The sequence below is a fragment of the Corvus hawaiiensis genome, chromosome 3 (genome assembly GCF_020740725.1).
Source record: "Corvus hawaiiensis isolate bCorHaw1 chromosome 3, bCorHaw1.pri.cur, whole genome shotgun sequence".
Classification (NCBI taxonomy): domain Eukaryota; kingdom Metazoa; phylum Chordata; class Aves; order Passeriformes; family Corvidae; genus Corvus; species Corvus hawaiiensis.
This window is the reverse complement of record NC_063215.1, coordinates 55,421,221-55,444,201: the sequence shown is the minus strand read 5'-3', so window position 1 is coordinate 55,444,201 and position 22,981 is coordinate 55,421,221. Positions and strand designations below refer to the sequence as shown.

At 41.3% G+C, this 22,981-nt stretch overlaps 1 protein-coding gene across 3 annotated transcripts in view; it reads left to right on the top strand.

Annotated features, from left to right (window-relative positions):
* The first annotated feature begins 4,662 nt into the window (after nucleotides 1-4,662).
* The window catches only part of THEMIS (thymocyte selection associated), an 80,968-nt gene continuing 62,649 nt past the window's right edge, over nucleotides 4,663-22,981 (top strand). For all 3 annotated transcript variants that reach the window (XM_048299663.1, XM_048299660.1, XM_048299662.1), the window contains exons 1-2: nucleotides 4,663-4,844; nucleotides 18,407-18,565. In XM_048299663.1, coding sequence (XP_048155620.1) covers nucleotides 4,754-4,844; nucleotides 18,407-18,565 — 250 coding nt within the window. In that variant the 5' untranslated portion in view covers nucleotides 4,663-4,753. The remainder of the gene's footprint in view (nucleotides 4,845-18,406; nucleotides 18,566-22,981) is intronic.

Genomic DNA, 22,981 nt, shown 5'->3' with positions numbered 1-22,981 from the left:
TATCACCTCACATCATTGCTGGGGGAGGGGAAAAGGGGCTCCTGTTTCCAAGGAGAAGGGGTTCCTTCTGGCTGAAATAAACATGCCAGGGAGACCATCTGGTATTGTTTATTGTTGCAGGATCTGTGGTGAGCATTTTTACATGTGAATTACTCTCTCTTTTATATACTTTTATTAATAATTTTGTTGTTGTTACTGTTAATTTTCTTCTCTAATTGCTGTTTCCAGTACATTGTTCTTATCTCAGCCTGTGATATTTGCCTTTTGTGCCTCCAGTTAGAGGGCGGGGAGGGGAAGCATTGCATGTTTTTTTTAGTGGGAGTACTAAACTGGAGAATATAATTCCTAAACCATGACAACCTTACACTGGAAAAAATTATGTAAGTGTATTGAACTTCCTGCAGTATCTTGAGTTTGATTCAAAAGGTGGCATTACTATTCCATATCAGCCTCACTCACACCTGCCTCCCAGGTCCTGGCTGTTCTGAGTTTCCCTAAATCATTTTCCTCTTTGGAATTACTGTTCTGCCAGCTATATCAAATACATTGCCCTTATGTTTATAAGCTCAATAAATGGTGTGTATCTTCCTGTATCTTAGTTTATCTTCGTTTCATATTTACAGGATTGTTTTAAAATTTCCCTTCAAGCAGCTCAACTAATGGCCGCATTTATCTAAAGAATGGCCTGAGCTTGAAAAATATTGCAATCCTTCACAGGTTTAGAACTGATTTTCTTTGGAAACTTGGAACAGTTTATTGACTTTCTGAAAAACAATAATTAAACCCACCAGCAAGGTAGGAAAATATTCCTGGATATAGTTTTCAGAATTCTGTGTTTTGCCCATGTGCCCATCCTTCTGAATTAGCTGACCACTATTTTTCAGGTACATTCCCCTACAGCTGGTTCTTGGCCACCTCCTCAGGGAGTAAGCAGGGCTTTTCCACCTGGAGAGATGTGTGTCCCTGCTTGTGTGCACCTTCCAGAGAAGCTGGAGCTGCCAATACCATGGCTGCATGAGGACTCATGGTCACTTTGGGTGGTGTTGGTTTGGCTGTGCAACTTGACTTCACCCCATTGCTAGCAGTAGAGACGGAGTTGCCAAGCTGATGCTACCTGCAGGTTCACACAGGGCAGAGGTAACGCTGAGATCCTGACAGGCTCTTTGTGAAGAATGCCATAACTTAGAGCTGAAGATGGGGTAAAGAGAGGCTTGTGAACTCTGTTCTTTCCGTATGGGAAGAATGGGTTCAGATATTGCCTCCTCTCAGTACAGTATACGTACATTTTTTCAGCAGCTTGTCCTAATCTTCCATACTGGAACTTGGACAAAACAAAAGGAATTTTTCTTAGTCAAGTTCCTCCTAAGAATTTAGCCTGCAATATGAAAACCTCCTCAAAGACTACCTTATTACCAGCAGTCCATGATGACAATGTGATGATGTCCCACTCTGAGATCAAGGATGGTTTGGAGATAGCAAATTATTTTCCTCTGCTCTTGGCATTACACATCAAACTGGAAAAAGCTCCTGCAGAGCATTTGGAAGAGCAGGTCAATGATTCTCATTTACCAGTCACTGTGTTAGCAGAGCTGGGTACTCTTTTGATAACACATGACCAGTGGATAGCATTCCTGATTTAAACTGCAGTTTCAGACAAATGCCTTTCTAGTTCCTTCATTGCAGCTAAAATGATTGGTTTTGTTAGGTTATGTGATAAACACAGAAGCACAGAGGAATAACAGTGGATAGAGGAAACCCAAAAGTATTTCTGGGGTATTTCCAGGCACATTACAGAGGCTCTGGACCTCCAGAGCCACTTGCACATCCCAGTGGCATCAGGATCAGAGGCCACTGGATGGACTGTGCCTAAGTTCAGCTGCTGGAGGGATCCTCACTGCATGAATACATATGTGTGTATTTCCCACTAATACATCAATCAGCCAGAAAGCAGAACAGGATGAGGCCATTGGGGCTTGCTATGGTTTCTCTCTAGGTTGATTTGTGTGTGTGGTAGTGTATTTATGTGTGTGGGCGCTGTATATATCCGTGTGTCTGTGCCTATTAGAAGTGCGTGCTGCTTGCTGGCCGTGGGATCACAGAGTTGTATCTGCCTTCTCTTCTGTTGTTGGGCTGCTGGATTCAGCAGCATAAACCAGGTTTTGTTCTGAATTTTTATTGTGTGAGATCCATGTCTTTTTGTGCATTTGCTTTGTTGGATTCAAGCAATTTTGGAAATATTTATTAATTTGTGTGTGTGTTTGCCATTCATGTTAAATGTTCTTTTGTGGTGTTGTTCCTGGCAGGCTTACCAAAGCGAAGAGCCAAATACAAGAGAATTGAGGAACTGTGTTGGGGAAGATGAAACAGGAAAGCCTTGGAAATATGATTGCCTGACAAAAGATTTTGGGAATATGAAAACTACAGGCAACATCGAAATGAAAGCCACTTTTGAAATACCAGGTCTTAGTTACTGAACAACTAGAAAACAATGGTATGGCCACTGAAGTAATCCCCTCTTGATGGAACAATACCCTCTGCTTGCAAGCAGGTCCAAGGGTCAGAGCAGACCCTACTAGCTCAGCAGAAGGGGTCCAAAGAGTAGTTTTTAGAAGTTAAGATGTAACACTCTATGGTAATATAAGAACTCTTATAGGCTGTATGTAAATGCTATAGGATTTGTATCTTGTATTAGATTGGTTAGTGACAATTAGAATATTCAGTGCAGAAGATGATTTATTGTATTGTAACCAGGACTTCAGACATTCTCATTCTCACTTCTATTCATTCTCTCTCTTCTATTCCTTTCCTCTCTTCCACTTCTACTCTTGCTCTTACTCTCTCTCTCTCACCCGTTCACTCTCTTGCTCTCTTGGGCCTGCTCAGAGCTGAGTCTACCAGCTCTGAGCAGTGCCCCAATACCCACGCCCTTTACAATAAACCGACTGTGTCCCGAGACCTGCCTATAGAGATCTCCGTCACCGTCTACGTCCGGCCGTCCCGACCAGGACCCCAGAACCCCAGTAACCTACAGAACTGTACAAATGGCCTTAGGGGCTCTTTATCCATTGATCAAAACAATGTGTACAGGTAAAGCCCAGCTGCTGGCTTTGGCAAAATACCTCACAGCCTTGGGAGCTGGTACCAAGAAACTTGGCTTTGAGTTGCTAGAGCTGCACACATAATATTTAAAAATACAAAGGTGTCCCACTGAAATAACTGAAACCACTCACACATTTCACTGCTTTGTGCTTGTAAGAACCAGCTTTTTACAATATGGGTCTTTTGATTACCACTGAATATATGTGTTTTCCCCAGCTCTCTCACAAACCAATTACATTTGCTTAATTTCAAATGTTTTTTTCTAGAGAGGGTAGTATAAGTGATGTCTTGCATTAAAATAGTTGATGAGTTGTTGGCTGTGCATGTTCTCTAGTTTGGCTTTTACTAATATCTGTGACTCCTAGATTCAAAGTCCTGTTACTCCTCTTTCCTGTAGCACCTGCAGCATTAACAACTGGCAATAGTGAGCTCTGCACCTGCAGACTCCCCACTAATAAAACCTATTTCATATTCTCTGGAGAAATATCTGTTAAGAGTTAACAAACTCTTAATAAATTTAAGGTAACAAACTTTTCAAACTCTGTAGGTAGCCTGGCACCTCAATGGCCAGTGCACCCACTCTGAGAGTTTAATATGTGAAGTTTTTAATACGTCTCCTGCAAAATATTACATATAGATGAAATGAAGCTAGCAAGCTTTTTGAAAATAAATGGTTGATTTTCTTACTGTTTTGACACAATATCATGCTTTCTACTTTCCCTGACCCCTCAGGGAGCCAGGAGAGCAGTGTAAACAAACATGAAATCACAGTCACTTCTGTTTTCCTCATGATCTGAGTCTGCTGCTTATTTACTATGGCCTTGTTCTTCACAAGAGTCCTTCTGAAACAACAGTGCTTGATCAAGCTCAGAATGGCAGAGCTGGGACCAGTGCTGGGGGCTTGTCTTCAGTGCAGTCTGATTTTCACCTGGTACTGGACAGTAGTCTCTTAAAATTCCTTCCCAATTGCAGCATCTCAAAATCAAATTACCACAAATCATTGGTGGCATTAAAAATGTTGGCCATTTTGCCTAGCAGCATTGTGTTTAAATGTCCATTTACAGGATGAAGTAATTTGTATTCTATTTGTATGTCTTAAATCAAGATGAAATATTTAAGACAGCAAAGTGGTTAATTTCTTTTCTTCAAAGGGTATTTATGGTTTTGAAGCAAAAAAACACCAAACTATTTTGCTGTGTTCCAAGAGGAAAAATAAACCAACAAACTGACAAAACCCTACCCAGACATGGTGGGTTTTTCCCCCACTCTAGGCAGGGCTGATATTCATTATCTTCTTTTCACAGGGTCAATAACCATCACTGACAAAATGGAGTTTTGTAGCAGATCCCCCTTCCCCCTCTGGAGCTCAGTACCCACAGCAACCTCCCACGTCTCCCAGCCTGGCACAGACCCTTGCTGGGTGTGGGTACCGGAGCCAGCCAACAGGGTCACCAGTTGCCTCACCCCACTCCAGCTGCACCCAGGGGAGGAAGCAGCCAGAGAGGGAAGGAAGCAGAAGCACCTCCCCATACCACTCCTCCCCTCTGCTGCGGTGCTCCCAAGCACAGCATGCACCAGGTTGAGAGTGTTGCTGCCTCCAGAGCTTTTCACTGGTCTTTACGTGCCAAACCCACATGCTACAGTGCTGCGGACCATGGCCATTTCCCTGGAGAAGTTCATTCATTCTCTGGACCTCAGAGCCCTTCCCAGGGTCCTCCAAATCCAGTCAGGCATCTATTGTCAAGGTGAGCATCAAGTGCTTTCTGGCAGGGTTTGCGAGCCTGTGTTTGACATCAGGTCCCCCTTTGGACTGGATTGTGGGGAAGGCAGAGGGGAGGATGCTCATGGAGTTGTCTCCTAGCAGTTTCCTCCCAGCTGAAGAATGTTTTTTCAATGGCTTTGGAACTGTCTTTGCTGCAGTGTGCATTCGGTCTTCTCACTGGCAGTGAAAATGAAAATGCAGTTAGTACTCATCATATCCTGGAAAGAGTACTGGAATAAGACATGAATTTGCTTTGCACTTACACAGAGCCATCAATCCAGCAACTGCAAATCACTTCACAGAGGTTAATTGATTAAATCCAGCTTGCACTTCTGGGGCTGCCATGGGGAGTTACCTTCTGTCTCAGAAATAAAGAACCAGGGAGTCTGGAAAGTGACCATGAGGGTCCATAAAGTTTTCCTGAAATTCTGTCCTGTACTTGGGGGCACTTCAGGTGTGCAACAATGCAAAGGGGTCAGTATGAGCTGGACAGGAGCAACACAGGGGTAATATTTCACTGGGTTTTCCTGCTGCAGATCTATTTTTATGATGCTTTTAGTGCTCTGCTTGTGCACAAAATACACTCAAAAGGTGGTAAAGAGGCTTGCATTGGAGGGGAAAATCTGCTCTTGGTTTGGGTATGGACTTTGTTCAATGATAGTGAAGATATCATGTCAAGCCCATGTATCAGCCTAGAAAAAGAAAGTTACCTCCATGCCACCGAAAGGGAAAAATTGGGGTCCAACTGATAAAACAGAGAGGGCTTCATGAAATGAGCTGAAGTCTGCTTCAGCTTCAGCCAAACACCCTCTTCAGGATCCACAACATCTATCTTTACATCAATCTAAATATTTCCATGCTGCTCCATATTAGAAGGAGAGAGGAGGTACCCATGGAAATTCTGACTGGCAATCAGTAGCTGTGGCCAGAGTGGGTGATTTTTCCCTCCATGACAACAGTCTCTTTGGGCAGAGAGGAAATGGGAAAGGGCACACTGAATCTGTGATGACAGTGTACTGTCCATGTACTCCAGTTTGCCCATCCTGGCTGTTCTGGAAACTACCTATGAATAATACTGATACATAGAAAAGCGTTCTGGGAAATAAAATTAGCTAAAATTACCAGAAACCTTTGAAAATGGTCTTTTTCTGAACTTTGCTATTGGCCTGTTTAAGTTTTATCTTCTAAACTGGTCCAACAGCTGTGGCTGAAATAGGTTCTTGGTAAGAAAGCTACCACCTAAGTGATGAAGAGTAGAATTAAAACTAAAAAATGGAAGATCACCTCCTTAAGCTGGAGTAGTCTCTGTATATGTCTCTTTTCACACAGCTAGGAAGCAGAAGAGATATGACAACAAGTTGTATGCATACATACATGTAGGCATGCATACGTATACATATGTATACGTATATATGTAAGTATATGTGTACACAAAATACTGTGAGATGTATATATATATATACACAAAATTCTATGATAAAGTGACCCAGCTGTCTGCAGGTTTCTGAGTACCTACAGTCTGCATCCTGTTGCTCATGGATGGTAAAACTCATACCAGTACATTTTTGTAGCCAGAGTATTTCAGTTTGTGCTTCTGTTTACTGTCTAAACCCTTCCACATGAGGAGGAAAACAGTGGTGAGTCCACAGACCATTCTGCAGCAATTCCCCACATGTGAAAGGAAAAGTCTATTAACTGATGACTACCCTTGGGAGGGGATGGTATGTGCTCTAGAGACCTGAGAATACTAGCATTAAAAAGTGACAGCCCTTGTGCTGCTCTCATGCTTTTTTGGTCTTCAGCAGCACCACCTCTTCCTGTCCTTTGCTCCTGGTGTCTTCTCAGCTGTTCTCATCCGTGTAGAACTGACAGCTGTGTATGAGTCTCTGGTTTATACAACAAGCAAGACTGATACATTCTACTCGGCTCCTTGCCCCTCACAGCTAGCATATCCCAAGAATACTTGCAAGTACCTAGAGAAACCAATGTCCTGTAGTAGGCTTCTGTGGGTTCCTCTTCTTCCTTGCTTCAGAGGAAGCTTGAGATTCTTGAAGCATTCGGTTCCTGATAGGTTTGCAGGGTCTAGGGCTACAAAAGGTCTTCTCAGGCCAGGCCCTCCCTTCCTTTCTCTCCCTCCTTCCCTGAGCTCTCTGTCTGTGTCAGATCTCTCCTGAATATTTTGCTCCCTTCTGTACCTGGCAGCTGGGGTGAACACATTTTTCTGTGATTGCATTATGATTTATATTACATCTTCTGTTGCAAGACTAGTGCTTCAAAGAGAGTCTGAAGTAACTCCTGTTATATTGCTAAACAGGAGATTGGGCCACTTTGAGTACTTCAAGTTTCCATTAGGACAGCCACTCTTTAGTCCTTCCTCAGGCAGATCCCTCTGCCCATGCAACAATCTTTTTGATCTCTCTTACCCCATGCAGCACACCAGCAATCACGGTGTGGGTAATGGCAAGTGTATCGGCAGGGAACATGGGTTTATTGCTGTGGCTGCGGGGACCAAATCTGAGCATTTGTGCACTGATTGTAATAGCTCCCAAATGGCTACAGCTAAGTGGTCAGCTAAGTGGTTTTGTGGAATGGGATTTCATAGGAATCTGTAACCATTCTCAGCACAACATGCAGATAGTGAGGGAGAAGATCGATTGGTAAAGTGTTACATGTGATTGTTTGTAACTGATCCATCACCAGGGATAATTAATTTTCCTCTGTAAGGATTTAAAATAGGAAGAATTTTTATATATGTAAATGTTAATGTATATTCCCCTTTCCACAACCTCCCCCAAAAAGGGCAAAGTTTCTTAATATCAGCTTAGCCAGGTACATAGAATGGCTAACAGAGTAAGTTATGGTCTACTGCACCCATTAGAGCTGCCACATCAAAGCTGTAGCAGCCAACCAAAGATTACAGCAAGCCCCGTGATAAGACGACAGCACAGTGTAATTGATTCACTGTTCTCCGGTGCTCTGTGGGGATGAAACTCTCCATTTACTCTATCTGGAAGTAACATTTTCCACACACTGCACTTAGGTCTAATGATTTTGCAAATATAGGACTTGCAAACTAGCCTTACAGTTCTTGACAGATTTTCAGTACCTCTGGAAGCATAAGGAAAGTGTAATGCTTTGTGAGGATGGATGTTTTCCATGTGGTGAGGTATTTTTATTAGAAGCTGCAAAGTCAAGCTCCAGGGAGAGAGTAGGAATTTACTTGCCTTTGGCAAGGTAACATCTCTGAAAGAATCCATTCTATATCCATGTTACACCAAACACAATCTGGGTCTCTCTTTGCAGACCCAAGCCTGCCTGCTACTGTTCCCAGTGGAGAGCAAGTAGAAAACATATGCCGTGTGCACTCATTCTACCATTAGTCTCTCTACTGGCCTATAAAAAATTATGTTCCTGCTGATATTAATGGATGTGATGTATTTAACTGTAGTTCCCCAAACTGCAAATAGACACAACTTTATAGACCATGCTTCCATGTGGAGTACTTTCAGCTAGAAAAGCTATGGACAGTTGCATTTTTGCTGTTGGTAGTGAATACTATGATCTAGGCACCTTTCTGAGGAAGTTTATATCTCTGTTCTCGGCATGAAGAAGAGGAAAGCATATCCTTGAGTGATGTCAGTGATTTTCATGCTACACCTGGACTTCAGGGTTGGTTGAAGCCTTACCAGTTTGTCTCTAGGCAGGATAGTCAAGGTTTGAGGAGCTTGTTCACACTCCCATGCTCCTATTCCCTTTGTTCCTCAAGCTGTGTGTGGCTTCATTGTCGGAGACCCAACCTGCAGCCATCACCTACCACTGCCTGATGCTTTGCAGAGTCAGAAATGTGGGGTGTTAGTAACAGCCCTGAGTTCTTCTGAAATGCTTCTCATCATCATATTCGAAAGACCATACAGAAGTAGAGAAATTATTGTCATCCCTGATTTGAAAATAGAAACACAGAAGAAAGGAGATGGTAGTTCTCCAAATGCCAGGGATACCTCTCAGGGCAGCTGCTTTGGACTCTGCAGACATAATGTCCTTGCTACAGAAGCTAGACTGTACTGTTGAATCTCTGAAGGGAATAGGAAGGATGATTATAAAACGAAAGCAAGTCTGCCAGATACAAATAACTTGGTAACCAGCACTGATTAGAAAGGAACTACAGTGCAGACTGAAGTACATGACAATTTAATAGCTCATTAGAATAAGTTATTAAAAAATTAAATTGCTGAATCTCCATTGGGAACCAATTTGATTGATCAAATATCTTTCTTTGAACATTTTAGTAAATATTGATACTTAGTAAGGTAAGTACTGTCTGACCACTGATTTTTACAGATAGCATGCAAGTGTGGGCTTTCATCTTTATTCTTTATTTCTTGAAAAAATTATGTCTTTTTTAATACTGATATAATTACTTTATGGGTATTTGAATTAATATTTTGCAGGCTTAATTTAACCAGTGGCAGAACAGTAAAAAGTGCCAACTTTAATTGTGAAAAATGAAGAACCGCTCAAGGCATCTATTCTGTTGCTGTTTCTTGTCATTAGGCTACCCACAGTCTTCCCATTCTTGCTCCACCTAAACACACATACATTAGTAGTGGTATTCCCCATTTCTTCAGGGGTTAGGACTTGCCAGAGTGCAGGGAGAGTTTGTAGCTCTGCTGTGCAGTTCAGTTGTTTGCAAACAGCATGTGTGTTGTGTAAATTGCAATTTCAGGACATCCCCTCTTTTACAGCAGGCCTGTGAAACATATTAGGAAATTCTGCACTCCCCTGAGGAGAAGGGAACGCTAAGCCAGCAGCCTCCACATCTTCAGGCTGGGTGTGCAGTGAAGCAGCGTTCTGTAGCTGTGGTACTCCTGTCTCTGGAGTGCAGGAAAAGTGCCAGGTCTGTGCAGGGAAAAAATGTTGGGAAGAGGCAACTATGGGGTCACATGTACATCCTTGGTTAATGTCCTTCCAGACCTAAGGGATCTAAAGATTCTTAGAATTGACAAGTGGGGATACCTCCTCTGGGCAGATGTTTAGTGCTCTCTGACAGTTGCGTGAGAGGCAATGCCAAACAAAACCCTTTGGGTGAATAGTTCCATTTCAAAACTCACTTTGGTGAACTAAAACCAACATGACTCATAGTTCCTCTTGCTGGCTGTTTATCCACTGTCACTTGCTGTCTCTGCAGTTTCAGTTTCACTCTCTCTGCTTCTGTGACTGGGAAACGGCATCTTTCCAGCATGCATTTCTACAAGCATTTCAGGGAAGTGATGGGTTCTGCTGGCCATCAACAGAGTTCAAAAAGTCTTGTTAACCCTGTTACTGTAGCTAGGCAAACTGAACACAAAAGGAATTCTTATCTACCCAATCTCAGCTGCCCCAAGTCCTAATTTAGACAAGAAATATCTCTCAACACTAAGGGTTAGAAAATGATCACATAGGGTAGATTTTTTTACTGTTTCTAAGCCTAGAGAGAACAAATCCTGCTCCCTTATCAAGTGTGATAAGTCAATGAGTTGATGAAGGCTAGGATATGCAGTCTGTAATATGTACAAACAGAACAAGCAAACTGCCTCTTCAGGATTAATAAAGCTACTTTTTCTTACAAAAAGTAACAAGTAATTTAAACAGAGGCCAAGCATAGACAGCTTTGATGAAGATAGCTAGGGCTGTATTTCTCAGAGGTGAAATATCATTAAAAATGGTCTCTACATTTACTGGGTGGACATTCCATGGAGTGCATGCCAAGGGAGAACTGCACACAAAATTGGTAAAACCTGTGGTACAGTTGTTTCACTTACTAATTTGTGTCCTTTTTTTAAAGATAGAGAAGCCAAACCTATCAAAAAATGGAAGGATGTTTTCCTTTGAATACAGTTGTTTCTGTTCCTCTTGATTGAGCAAGTAGGAGCAAGAGCCTTAAGTACAGCCGGAGTAACAGATAGTTTGGATTGTCTTTTGTGGTCAGTAGCTGGATCATGTTGGTAAGTTTTCTCTATTAATACAAACCACTGAAACTCTCCTGCACTTGTTCAAGATGCTTCAAAAGCCTGTTTTATTCTAAACAAGAAAGAAAGTGTTCTTCAGTGAATGCAATGTGAGAACAAACCCTGACTTTTATGGGTCAAGTATTGCTCATTTTATTCATACTGCTGCCCTCAATGGAATGAGTCATCCAGACACAGTGAGAAAAATCTGACCCTGGGTAGCTGGCACTCAGGATGAAGCTGATTTGAGAATCTCCTTTGAGGGGATTTTCTTTCTGTGACATTCAGTTTTGGGCCTCCCTATGGATGGCTCAGGAGGTAGGCAGAATGCCCAAATTGCCTGGTTTGTCTCAATGCAGGGGTCAACTGCTTATCATGGCTTGCTGAAGCTCCTTGATGTGATGGTTTCCTCTAGCAGACAGCTCCGCTGCTGTCATTGCACTTGGGCTCCAGGGATGTGAGGAGGAGGTCTGCAGCAGGAGAGGCCCTGTTTTCTTTCCCATGAACCTATAAAAAGCCTATAAAAGAACCCAGACAATTTTCACAAACTCAGGCTCTGGAAAGATGAAGGGACAACTATGTTAAATTGCATAGGAGGGAAGATCCTGGGATAAACATCCCAGGACACACAAGTCCATACCACACACTGGTTTTGAGTTACAGGACTTTCGTGACAAAACTTTTTCTTCAAGAACCTGGTAATCTGTTCATGAAGGAACATGACATTTGTCCAGGTCCACTGTTTCTGGTTAGCTCCCTTGGACACACATTAGTGGCACAAGGAGCATCATGCTCTGATCTCAGCAGGGGAAGATGCTTAAACATGTTTCCGGTTCTGGACTGCACCTGTGAAGTGCTCTGCACTCTGACCTGCTCCTGCAACTCAATTTGAGCAGCCTTCCTAAGCCTAGTCCAACAAAATGTAGTTTTTCTGTTGAACATATATGTGAAAAAACATACTTTAATTCAAAGTAATTAACACTGTAAAGAAAATTAATAAGACTAAATAAATCATGAACAGCAATAACAGTGACTAATGCTGTTCAAAATCAGGTTTGGGCATTGTCTTCACTGCTGTAGAAATTCTGACTCATTTGTGTAAACCCAAATAAAAGGCCAAAGGTGTTTCATTGGGAGCTGTGGTTTCACTTGCTCTTTCCGTTTTAGTGGGTGCTGCACGCATAAAGCTCTGCTGCCACATGCAGTGCGTGAGACTCTGGATAGATGAGAATCAGAAGAATGCATTTATAAAGAAAAAAGGGCCATAAACCTATCAGGAAAGGAATAAATCAGAAACTGCAGAAGTAATTTTTTTTTAAAAGTCCATTGTGATTGAAATGGCTTAAAGCGCTTGACATTTAAAGTTTGACTTTATATGGCAAAAGATAAATCTTAATGGCTTTTGTTTTTTGATGGTTTTGTGCTGGCAAAAATCAGATCCTTTGCAGCCTAAGTAGGTATGATCTAGATAAGATGCATCTTTGCATAAAGTCTTTTGGAAGATTTGTGTCCCAAACTGATCAAAGTTAAAGATTTTTGTTGCTTGGGACCTGTTAAAGAGAGAAGAGTTTTTAGAAAGCCCAGTAAGTTTCTCTGCCACTGGACAAAGGATCTTCCACTCAAATTCACACTGCCTTCATGACCACTGCTATCCTCAGGCATCTGGAGCACCATCTGGGCACTGGGAAGCTGGGCTCTGCCATTCTCAATGGGGGCACCTTCCTCTGTTGGAAGAGAGGGGTGGATTAAAGCCGTACAGGTGTTTTATCCTGTTTGCAGCCTCTCTCACAGCCTGGGGTTAGAGAGAGAAGCTGGGGCATGCTTCTTCCTTTGCCTGTCATTGTGCATGATTTCCAGCCTCTTCCCTACAAGATGTTAGACTATTTGAGTTTAGTGAAGGAAATCCATCAGGCTGCTGAGCATCTTTGGTTCTCAGGCGGTATGTGACTGGGAAGAAAAGCCGCCTAACGTCTCCACATCAGAAATTGTTGGCTTTTCCTTCTGCTTAATCAGAGTATACAATTATTAAAATGACTAAGCAAAACTCTCCTCCCTAAAACTTTAAAATAGCTCTCTCTTCTTGCCAAAGAGCATAAACTGAACAATTGGCTAACCCCCAAATAATGCCCATAAAGAATGATATCTTTTTTATTGGCACTAATTATAGATCAATTATGCCCTTCATATTACTTTGAGAGCCTGCAGAAGCCTTAAAAAAACTGTGATTTCAGCTGAGCTATGTTGTAGGGGAAAATGGGCTATTGTGAGCCTTTACGTGAAAGCAGAACCATTTCACCCGCCCCTGAAACAAGAGTCACCTCTGATAGTGAAGACAGCACCCATATGGGCAACCGATGACAACTTAATAGTGGAGAAAGGAGCACTGGGAAAAGGACATGGGGACAAAGTTCTACTCTTTCAGGAGATGTAGGGAGATCTTTCATCTCCCTGCTAAGCAGCCAGGTTCACGGTTCTTTGGATCTCCTTTCAAAGACTGCTCAGTCTGCCAGCTGCAATGAATTCAGTGAGTGTTACTGGGACATGAAAGGGAGAATATTTTCCTTCAAGGATTCAAACTCATGAGACTAGGGAGTCAATGCCTAGTGTTTGGCCTCCAAAGTAATTTGGTTTTGTTAGGAAAAAAGCTTGGTCTTTTTCAAAAAAAGTAAAAAAAGAAAGAAAAAGGAGAAAAATAATGGGGGATACTTGGAAGTGCTTAGCAGCACCCTGTAGCAGACAGGCTGTGAGACTGGGAGTCAGCCAGCCTGGGCCTGAGCTTCACCCCTGCTGAATAATCCTCTGTGCCACCATAGTCAAGTCTTGGAGGCATTAGGCAAAAGGGAGCTCCACCCCAGTGATGTACTGCTGCTGTTTACTCACGGGCCTGATGGTGAGCCGTACTTTCTGTCAGCAGCAGTGAAGGGTTCACTCTGAGAGTAGTCACCAAATGCAGCTCCAAGCTGCTGGGAAGAAAAAGGAATGTATTACTGAGATATTTTATTGTTCCACCTTGTGTTATAAAATATTTATCTCGGTGGTACTGTCACGTGCCCTGACATGAAGAATGACATCCTCCATCTCAGGCATTCACTGTATTTATAGTTCATATTGCTGTTTTTAATACAAAAATGCTCTTATTGTACCTATAATGAGAAATAAATCAAATAAAGGGCTTATGTTAGGGAGGATGGTGGTGTGGCTGCTTAACATTTTAGGAAAGGTGGAGGGAAAAGATATTGAACCAGTTGTGGTGCTTGCTTTGATCTGATCATGGCAGTTACTAACACAGATTGGCAAACTAGAGATGAGCTTATGAAAGGATATAAATGTGACTTTTATTGAACAAAGTAGCATTCCAGAAAAGGTGGTTTCAAAGACACAAGCTCTTTAATTACAGCCTTCAGGAGCATTGTTTGATCACTGTAAATAAGCTGCTTTATTCTGGGCTCTGCTAAAATGTTTGGGGTTTTTTGCATTATATTGCATACATCTTTCTCAAATCAAAAGATTCTGTTCTCAAGGTTACTTGATTTACATTTTCAAAGAGTTGCATTTTCTTTGTGACTTGAGTGGGAAAACCAAAGTTATTGTTGTGCAACAACAAATAAATGTTAAAAAAGTGCATTTTAATTTTAATTTTATTTTTCAATATATTGTGTGAGGGGGTCCACATTACACAGCTGAAGTAAAATCTCTCAGGGTCACATTGTCAAAAAGTGGGAACATTCAAAATATTTTAAGATTAATTATCATGGCTTTTAAAGGAGAAAGAACTTTTATTTTCCTTTTTGAAAGCTATGCAGTTTCTTCAGCTCCCTTTTATCAGCACAAATATTTGCAGCAAATGCCTAGGTAACATTTTTCTTGTCTGAATGTAATCTTCGTTGTATTATTCCAGGCAAACTGCCAAGCAAGGGCTAAAATCAGGACCAAAGCAATCTAGTTGCAGACAAATATGTAATTAAAATCAATACTTTCTGTACAATTGCACCCCCAAAAATGTGGCTGGCAGATTTTAATTTTTAAATTTTTTTTATTTATTTTTTTTAATACTAGTACCAATAAAAATGAGGTTTCTGCAATCATGGTCTCAGTCTGTGAGCCATCATCCACCCGACTACTCACCCTCATAATCTTTCAACCTCTTGGCCTATTTCAAATACATCTGGTAATATACATTTTACTACTGATAAGCTATTGAAGGTTGGTCTCTGATGTCTCTAACTGGATGGAAAATGTGGTGGCATACCTCCATAACTTCATGGTTATATGATCTATCTATCCAACTTCTACAAATGAAAAGTACCATCCTACGGTTTTCACTGGTAGTATTACAAAGCATTTTGTTTGCCAGTGGATTATGTACCCATGTTTATTTCTTTGATGGTAAGACAATGAGCTACCTTGATTTTAATTTTCTTGGGGGCTTTTGTGGTATCACTCTGTTGCAGATATAGATTGAAATAGGGGTTAAATATTCTTCAATAACCATTTTTTTAAGAACTTTAGCCCCTTAACTGCTCCATTTAGTGGATGAGGGAAAGGCTGTGGATGTTGTCTACTCAGATTTCATTAAGCCTTTGGCACTGTCTCCCACAGCATTCTCTTGGAAAAGTTGGCAGCCCACAGCTTGGACAGGTGTACTGGTTGCATGGCCGAGCCCTGAGAGAGGCGGTGAAAGAACGACAAGAAAGACATTGAGGTGCTGGAGTGTGCCCAGCGAAGTAAAATGGGGCTGGTGAAGGGGATTGAACATAAATCCTCTGAGGAGCAGCTGAGGGAGCTGGGGAAATTTAGCCTGGAAAAGAAGGCTAAGGGAAGACCTCATCACTCTCTAAAACTATCTGAAAGAAGGTTGTGGTGAGGTGAGGGTTTTTCTCCTCCTCCAGGCAACCAACTGACATAACAAGGGAAAATGGCCTCAAGTTGTGCCAGGGTAGGCTCATCTTGAATATTGGGAACAAAAATTCTTCACCAAAAGAGTGGTTAAGCATTGGAACAGGCTGCCCAGGGAAGTGGTGGAGTCACTATCCCTAGAGGCATTAAAAAAGTGAGTAGACATGGCACTTCATGATCTGTATTAGCAGCAGCCAGCCTCCTGATGGGAGCTGTAGCAATATCCAGAGACAACTGCGTTAGTCTGTGTTGGATTGCTCAGGGACTGAAGAGAGCAAACAACTATGTACTATTTTTACAATAAGAAAACCGGATTGTTCTTTTTTTGTTAAAGGGCAGCAGCTCTCTTGGTCTTCTGCTCAGTACCAGAATTGTTGAAATTGTGCTTAAACAGCATGTTTCTTCACCTGGCACTGTCTGATATATGTGTGGCACTATAATCCAGAATGTCTCTGAGTTAGTCATCATCCTGGTGTGCAGCAGAAAGCCTGCTGTGTTACTTTGGAACCTAAGTACAGCAGAACCCTTAAGGCTGTATATGGCCCTCAGCAAGAGAAACCAGGGAATGTTGCCCCATCCAGCCTGCAAAAAGCATCTTCCAGATGGTTTTTTACTTTCTTTTTTTTAAATAAAAATTCCTTCTCCAGAGGGTTAAAACACTGTATCTTCTTCAGGGAAGCTGAGGATTTTCTGGTGTCCATCTCAACTGTTGAAAACATTGCACAGGTTTGTCTGGACATGTATCCACGACAGAGCACACTTAACCAGTTGCTCAGCATTACTCCCAGTCATTCTCCTGTTGTTTTTGGTGCTCTATTGAGGCTTTGGGTAGCTTTAGGCTAAAACAAGAGTAAGTTATGCTCAGACTGAGCTCCCAGTGACTTCGGCTGAGGTCAGGGTGATAGTCAAGTGCTTGTCATTTGCAAGTGCTTCAGCAGAGTTAATAAATAGATCCCAGACTCAGTAAGAGATGCTTATCAGCCCAGGCTATGTTCAGGACTGAATTGTTCTTGAATGATCACTAGGAAGATCAGTCAGCTAATAACTGGGGTTTTTTGGTGCGACACCTGGGTGGAAAAAAAAAAGCACTAAGCATTTTTTTTTCTTTTCTTTTCTCCCCACCATCCTCCCCAACTGCAAGGAGAACTGTGGAGTAAAGAGTGTTGCTCTCCTAGGGAAGGGAGTTCAGCTGGCAATGATGTTATTTCAGTACAGGCATTACAATTATTGATTGCAACTATGTAGCCAAAGGTCAGGTTTTAAATATCTCTCATTGCCTGATACCATTCTGCTCACCCAGCTTAAAATAAAAAAAAGACGAGACTTTAAACTGAACAGGATGCAAGTAAGGGCTTAGAGCAATTGTGTGCAGGAAACTCTGTCTTCTCAGAGGAGGTAAAGCAAAGGGCAAAATTAACCCTGAGAACCCTTTGGGGAAGGGAAAAATGGAAATGAGAAAAACACTATTTTAAGTAGCTGAACGGTATTAGTAGGAGAGCAAATTAATACACTCACCAATGCATTGGGAGTTGAAATTAGAACAATGTTTCTCACCACAAGGGAAATGAAACTTTGAGATGAGACTTCAGAAGGGGCTCATCCACATCACTTCAGGACAGATCTTGGTAAGTTCTTGGGAGGAAATGCACAGAAGAATGGAAGCTAGTATTAGAGTTGACATTTCTGATGTTCTGTGTTCAATGCAATTCTATCTACAAATGGAACACTGTCTCTTCACTGCATCATCTTTATATATAGTTAATTGATCCCATGACCCAAAGCTTCTGCTAATCCCCTGCAGAGACCAAGAGGAATTTTCCTTCTTCTGCAAAGCTTGGCTTTTCAGTTTTTTGGTTTTACTCTTCTCCCTGTGCACCTGCTTCTGAAACAGTAAAGGCTGACCACAACTAGAATGGAGAAGGGGGAGATGATTTTGGCAGGACAAGATACAGTTCCAGGTTTTGTTGAGGAAGTGCTGAAATGCTTGGCTGGATTGCCTTGTTCCTGTTCTCAATGTTCTGAACATCACAGATAAAAAAGGAATTTTCTGCTGCCAGGTCAGAATCAGTATGCTCATTTCAACATGAGACAGGGATTGCCGTTGTTAATTTGCCAGTTTCCCAATTTCTTGTACTTTCTTCAGGTCTTGTGTTACTACAAGAAGCTCAAATGGTGGTTGCACTTTGACGTCTCCTGTCCTCTCCCTGGGCACCTTCCAGGGTCTGTGGGTTTTTGTCTCCTGCTGTAGTCTGTTGCTTCCTATGGGATATGCTAGGCCCTGTGCTGTGCAGAGGCACCTTTAGTGCCTGAGCTCCACTGCCTGCTGGTTTCAGGAGACACCTCCTGACAACCCAGGTGATCCTATGCCCTACCTTGCTCCATTTTGGTCTAATAATTTGGAAATGTAGGTTCTTCAGACCTTGTTCTCTTTGCATGCATTTAAGAACAGTGTACACATAGAGCTGATAGAGAGGTCACTGAAGCCACAAGATGGTTTTTATCATGAACCTGAGAAAGTAAATAAAAATTAGGTTAATTATTACAAGATAAGTATTATTTCACATAGTTTAAGTATTATTTTTTTTTCACTCAAAGATGTAAGGACACTTGACAAAGTGAGAAAAAGCTAAATAATGCTTTTCTTTCCTTTTGTGTTTCTTTTCAGGCTCCATCTATGAGATGTTTGGTAATGAATGCTCCCTCTCAACAGGAGAAGTCATTAAAGTTATTGGCTTCAAAATTAATAAGCTCATAGCAAGTACCTGTGAGAACAATGAAGGCAGCCAGTTTTCAGCCAAAGTGGAATTACCACTAAATTTTCCTGGTAAAGTATTTCATGCATACATGTTTTTGAGGAATTATAACCTGAGTAATCACCTTTATTCATTTTATTGATTTGCTGTCTTGATTGATATTTGAGGTTACAACTCAGCTGTCAAGAATACAGTTTTATCAGATGATACAAGACACAGTCAACTAATTTTTAAATTTCAACTCTTACAGTCCTTTCTCAAACCTGGATAGAAATTATTAATATTATAAAGTTTTGTAGTAATGCTTTCTACACTTGGGATCCCTTGGTGAAAGAAGTACAAAAAAGTATTCTTCATTTACTTATGATTGTGCCAAAACCTATCTGAGCTGAAATCTTCCTTGTTGTGTTATTAAACGATAATTTATTTACCATTACTACATCTGTATTTTATTATTTTGGGCACAAAATATTTTCAATACTTTGTTATAGTCTGTTTCTATTTTAATGATTTAGTTTATCTGTGGTGGCCAGAGTGGCTGCTCCATGCCTGGAAACAGGGGTAGAGGGTAATGGATGTATTTTTCTGCTTGAGAAAACACTTTAACTGTTCTACAGAGAAATCCAAATATATCCATATTTTGGAGGATGGACCTGAAATTTGGCATGTGGTGACTTGTTATTTGAACCATATCTTCCTCTCTTCACATTGTCATGTTAAGGAGAGCTGGCCAAGTACTGAACCCAGTACTAGTTCATCACATGTCATATTTATTAATTTTTGAGTTCTGCTCTCATCTCAGTTCCTGTACTGTTAGCGTCCAGCAGTGTTGAACAGGGAAGTGAATGGAGCACAGAGGGAGAAGTGTGTATCCCATGTGAGTATTCCACATGTGGGAGGTGGAGGAGGCAAACTATATTAGGAGAAAAATAGAAAATTTTGGACCTCAGAGCAGGACAGAAGAATGAAGACTTTCCATGCAAAGATCAAAGACTGGAGACAGGTGCAGGTGGTTTCAGCAGCAGAGGAAGACCCCACCCCAAAGTTTTTAAGTAGGGCATTTCCTATGCTCGAGTCTTGCAGGCAGCAGGGGTAATGGGAGCCCCTTGGGGAGAGGAGATGAGCAAGCTGGAAAACTGCATGAGGAGGGCAGTGGGAGTGGGAGGGAGGAGAAGTTATGGGACACCTGCAGATAGAAGCACTGGTACAGAGGACACATAGGACACAGCAGAACTGAAGAGTCTGAGATCATGCCCAGGACTCGCTCTGGCCATCAGTTTAGCTAATGCACTGAATGACACTACAGTTTTGTAGGAAAAAATAGCAAATATTTAATTAGTGTTGTATTGTACTGCAAGCACATGGGAAATTAAATTGATGCTTCATGGGAAACAGAATATGAGTGTTTTCGAGTGTTTGAGTGCTTGACTTAATAACCTTATTGATGCTCTTCTGAAGTCTTGCTGAGTATGACAGAGTGTGTGCACGTGCATGTGTAGGGTTTAGGTTATGCCAGTGTCTAGACTGGGGTGTGCTTTTTTTTACAGAGGGAGACAAGACACACTTCTTGAAGCAAATAAATTGTAAAAGTCTGTGGGAACACAGTGTTTCATCTGAATTCTATGAAAAATATCTTCCACCATGCCTTTATTTGCCATCTCTAAAATACAGATTTCTCTCTGAAATAGTTGTGCATATATAACTCCCCCTTCCCCCCCAGTAGATCCTCAATTTAATTTCACTTTTTTTTACCCCATGAATCAGAAGGATTTGTATGACCACTTATTAAAAGACTCCTTTTGGAATGTCATTTTCAAGCACTAGTAGGGCCCAGATATAGTGATCAAAGACCTTTTAATCATCTGTGGCTATCTAGAGATACTGAAATATGACTCTCCTATGAACTCTCAAGATACTTGGTATTTTTCTTTTAATCCAAGTTTCTCTGATATTATTAAAATTTCTTCTATCTCTAAAATACATATACCAATAGAAAGTCACATTCTAAATCTTGATTGGCATATGAGGTTGAACATTTGAATCCTAAAATATCCAACACAACAGAGTGATAAAAGTAATCCTAAATTTATTAATATCAAAAGTCCTGATTTTTAGAACAGAATGACTTGTAATTTCAAATGCTTGAACCTGATGAATCGGGATTTATTTGCATTCAAGTGATCAGTTTTACATCTTGGCATTTGGATGCTGTTGCCCTACTGAGCACATTTTCAAATTCGATCTAATCACTACAATTTTCATGCATAGTTATGAACTCTCCCAACCAATGTTCTAGAAAACTGGGTTATTTCACTTGAAAAATAAATTCAGAGTTCATTTTGCTGAAATTTATCATTATTATCCTTCACATGACAGGTATTACTGAACAGCAGCACTGAAGAGGGGCATAATGACACTTCTTATTAGCCCAACAGGGAGCCTCTTTCCTGTTTTTCTCTGTGTATGTACTCTTATGCATTCAAGAGCTATTTGGTAAGATGTAAATTTGTCATTTCTCTAATTTAGTTCTTAGCTGAAGAATGATTCTGCTCTGCAGAGTCAAGATTTCCCAGTCTCTTGCTCTTTCTTGACCTTTTTCCTTTTCACTTTATTACATACACGTGCTAAGCACTAGCTGAAACATTGTACATGAAACATGGCTTGCCCCCACCTCCTGAAAGAAGCACAGAACTGAATTGCAGATGTTCTTTTTCACGCTGCCTTTGACTTAATTCAGTAAAAATATCTGCAGGTCTCCAGGAGGCTGACCCTGTATTTACATTGTACGTATGGTGCTCTCTTGCCAGTGTTGATGCAAAGAAATCTTTTGCTTTGATGCTCTTTTCCATTTCCTTTGCCATGAGTTCTTTTGCGTGGCAGGGACTCACGTATCCTTTCACTGTCTGCATGCTGGCACAAATGAGCAATGCTCCTATTTAGGTTACTCTGGGGATAGTGGCTCTGAGAGTGAAGAACTGGGCTCATTGGCTTTAAACGAGCCTTACTCTTTGTCTTACTGAGTGTATTTGCAGTCTTCAGAATTCCTTTTTTTCTGCTCTGGCAAATCAGATCCTTGATAAAGGCCTAATCTGCCCTTTGCATTAGAGAAACCGCTGCAACCGCAAGTTCACTATCTGTGTTATTTTGTTTTATCCTCATTCTAATTTGTTCTTTTTCATGCCTCAGAGGGCCAGGCTATTCTTTCTGTGCTCATATATTGGGTAAAAAATAGAAGTCTGCTGTTACTCTAGACACTTCAATGGCTACATCTAACCACATTTTGGACTACAATTTTCACTTCTAGCAAATTAGCAGACAGGTAATTTGCACAACAGCCGAACTGTGTGCCGGCACAAATGATTACGTTTCATTCTGTCGTATTCCTTCTTCTGCAAAAAATATTACCAGACTGCCCCCGTTCTCATGAGGTCCCTAGCTGTTGCTGCTGCTCATTCCTACATGGTCTGACAGACACATAGCTGAGCACGACTGCCCCTTTAAGTGGTCATCTTCTGCAAATTAAAAGACAGTAGACTTGTCAGTGACCACACAACACACCCATGGAAGAACAGGCATTAGCCATTAGAAGGCTCATCTCAATAGGAGGTGAGGGAGAGGTGGCCTTTGGAATAGGATGGGGAGAGGAGGATGCTGAAGCAGAAGAGGTAGAGAGTAGGTGTTGGACGTGGGGGAAAAGAGGAATAGCAATTAAGTCAGCTCAAGAGAGGTTAGAAACTGTGCTCTTCCCAATCTTTTGCCTTATTGGGGAACAGAAATTGCTAGTCTGGGAGAGATTATTTTTCTGCTCTTCTTTTTTCTTGGAGGCTGCCTGCTACTCTACTAGGCAAGCCTAACTACTGGTTTTCTCAGCTTTCCGTGGGGGAAAGAGAGTAAAAAGAATACTCCTTTCCTTCAGGACTCTAATTAAGACTGAAAATAGGAAGTCTATAAAGCTTCAGGGTGGTACATTTTACACTACAGCCAGTAAAAGAGAGCTGCATATACTGTTCTGTAAAAAGGTAGTAAAAATATCCATCTATCAAAACATGCTTTCCCATAGCACATTCATTCTTGTGATCCTCTGGCTATGTTTTCTCTCTCATACCAGTGAAAATAATTTTCTCAGATTCTCAAACTCTCTCTCTATCAACTTGGGCACCAATTAGTAAAATTTCTTGAAAAGATGGGCCGGTGATATTTGGGGCGTACTAATCATCATATTATGTCTAGGTAGGCACTTTAGCTAGTGAAATGTCACTAGGTACAGAAGCTCCATGGAGTGGAATGGTTATGTTTTCCTGTAGTGTTATTATGTATGTGTAGTTTTCTTGTCTGAATGTTTTATTTTCCCCCAAACCATTGGGCATCAGTGCACTTTGGTTGTAGACCAGATTGCATTTAGAAAGTATATCTATAGGAGCAATAATGCCAGATCTTGATGAACCAGATGGACTTTTTTCCAAATTTGTTATTTCCATCTGTCTTTC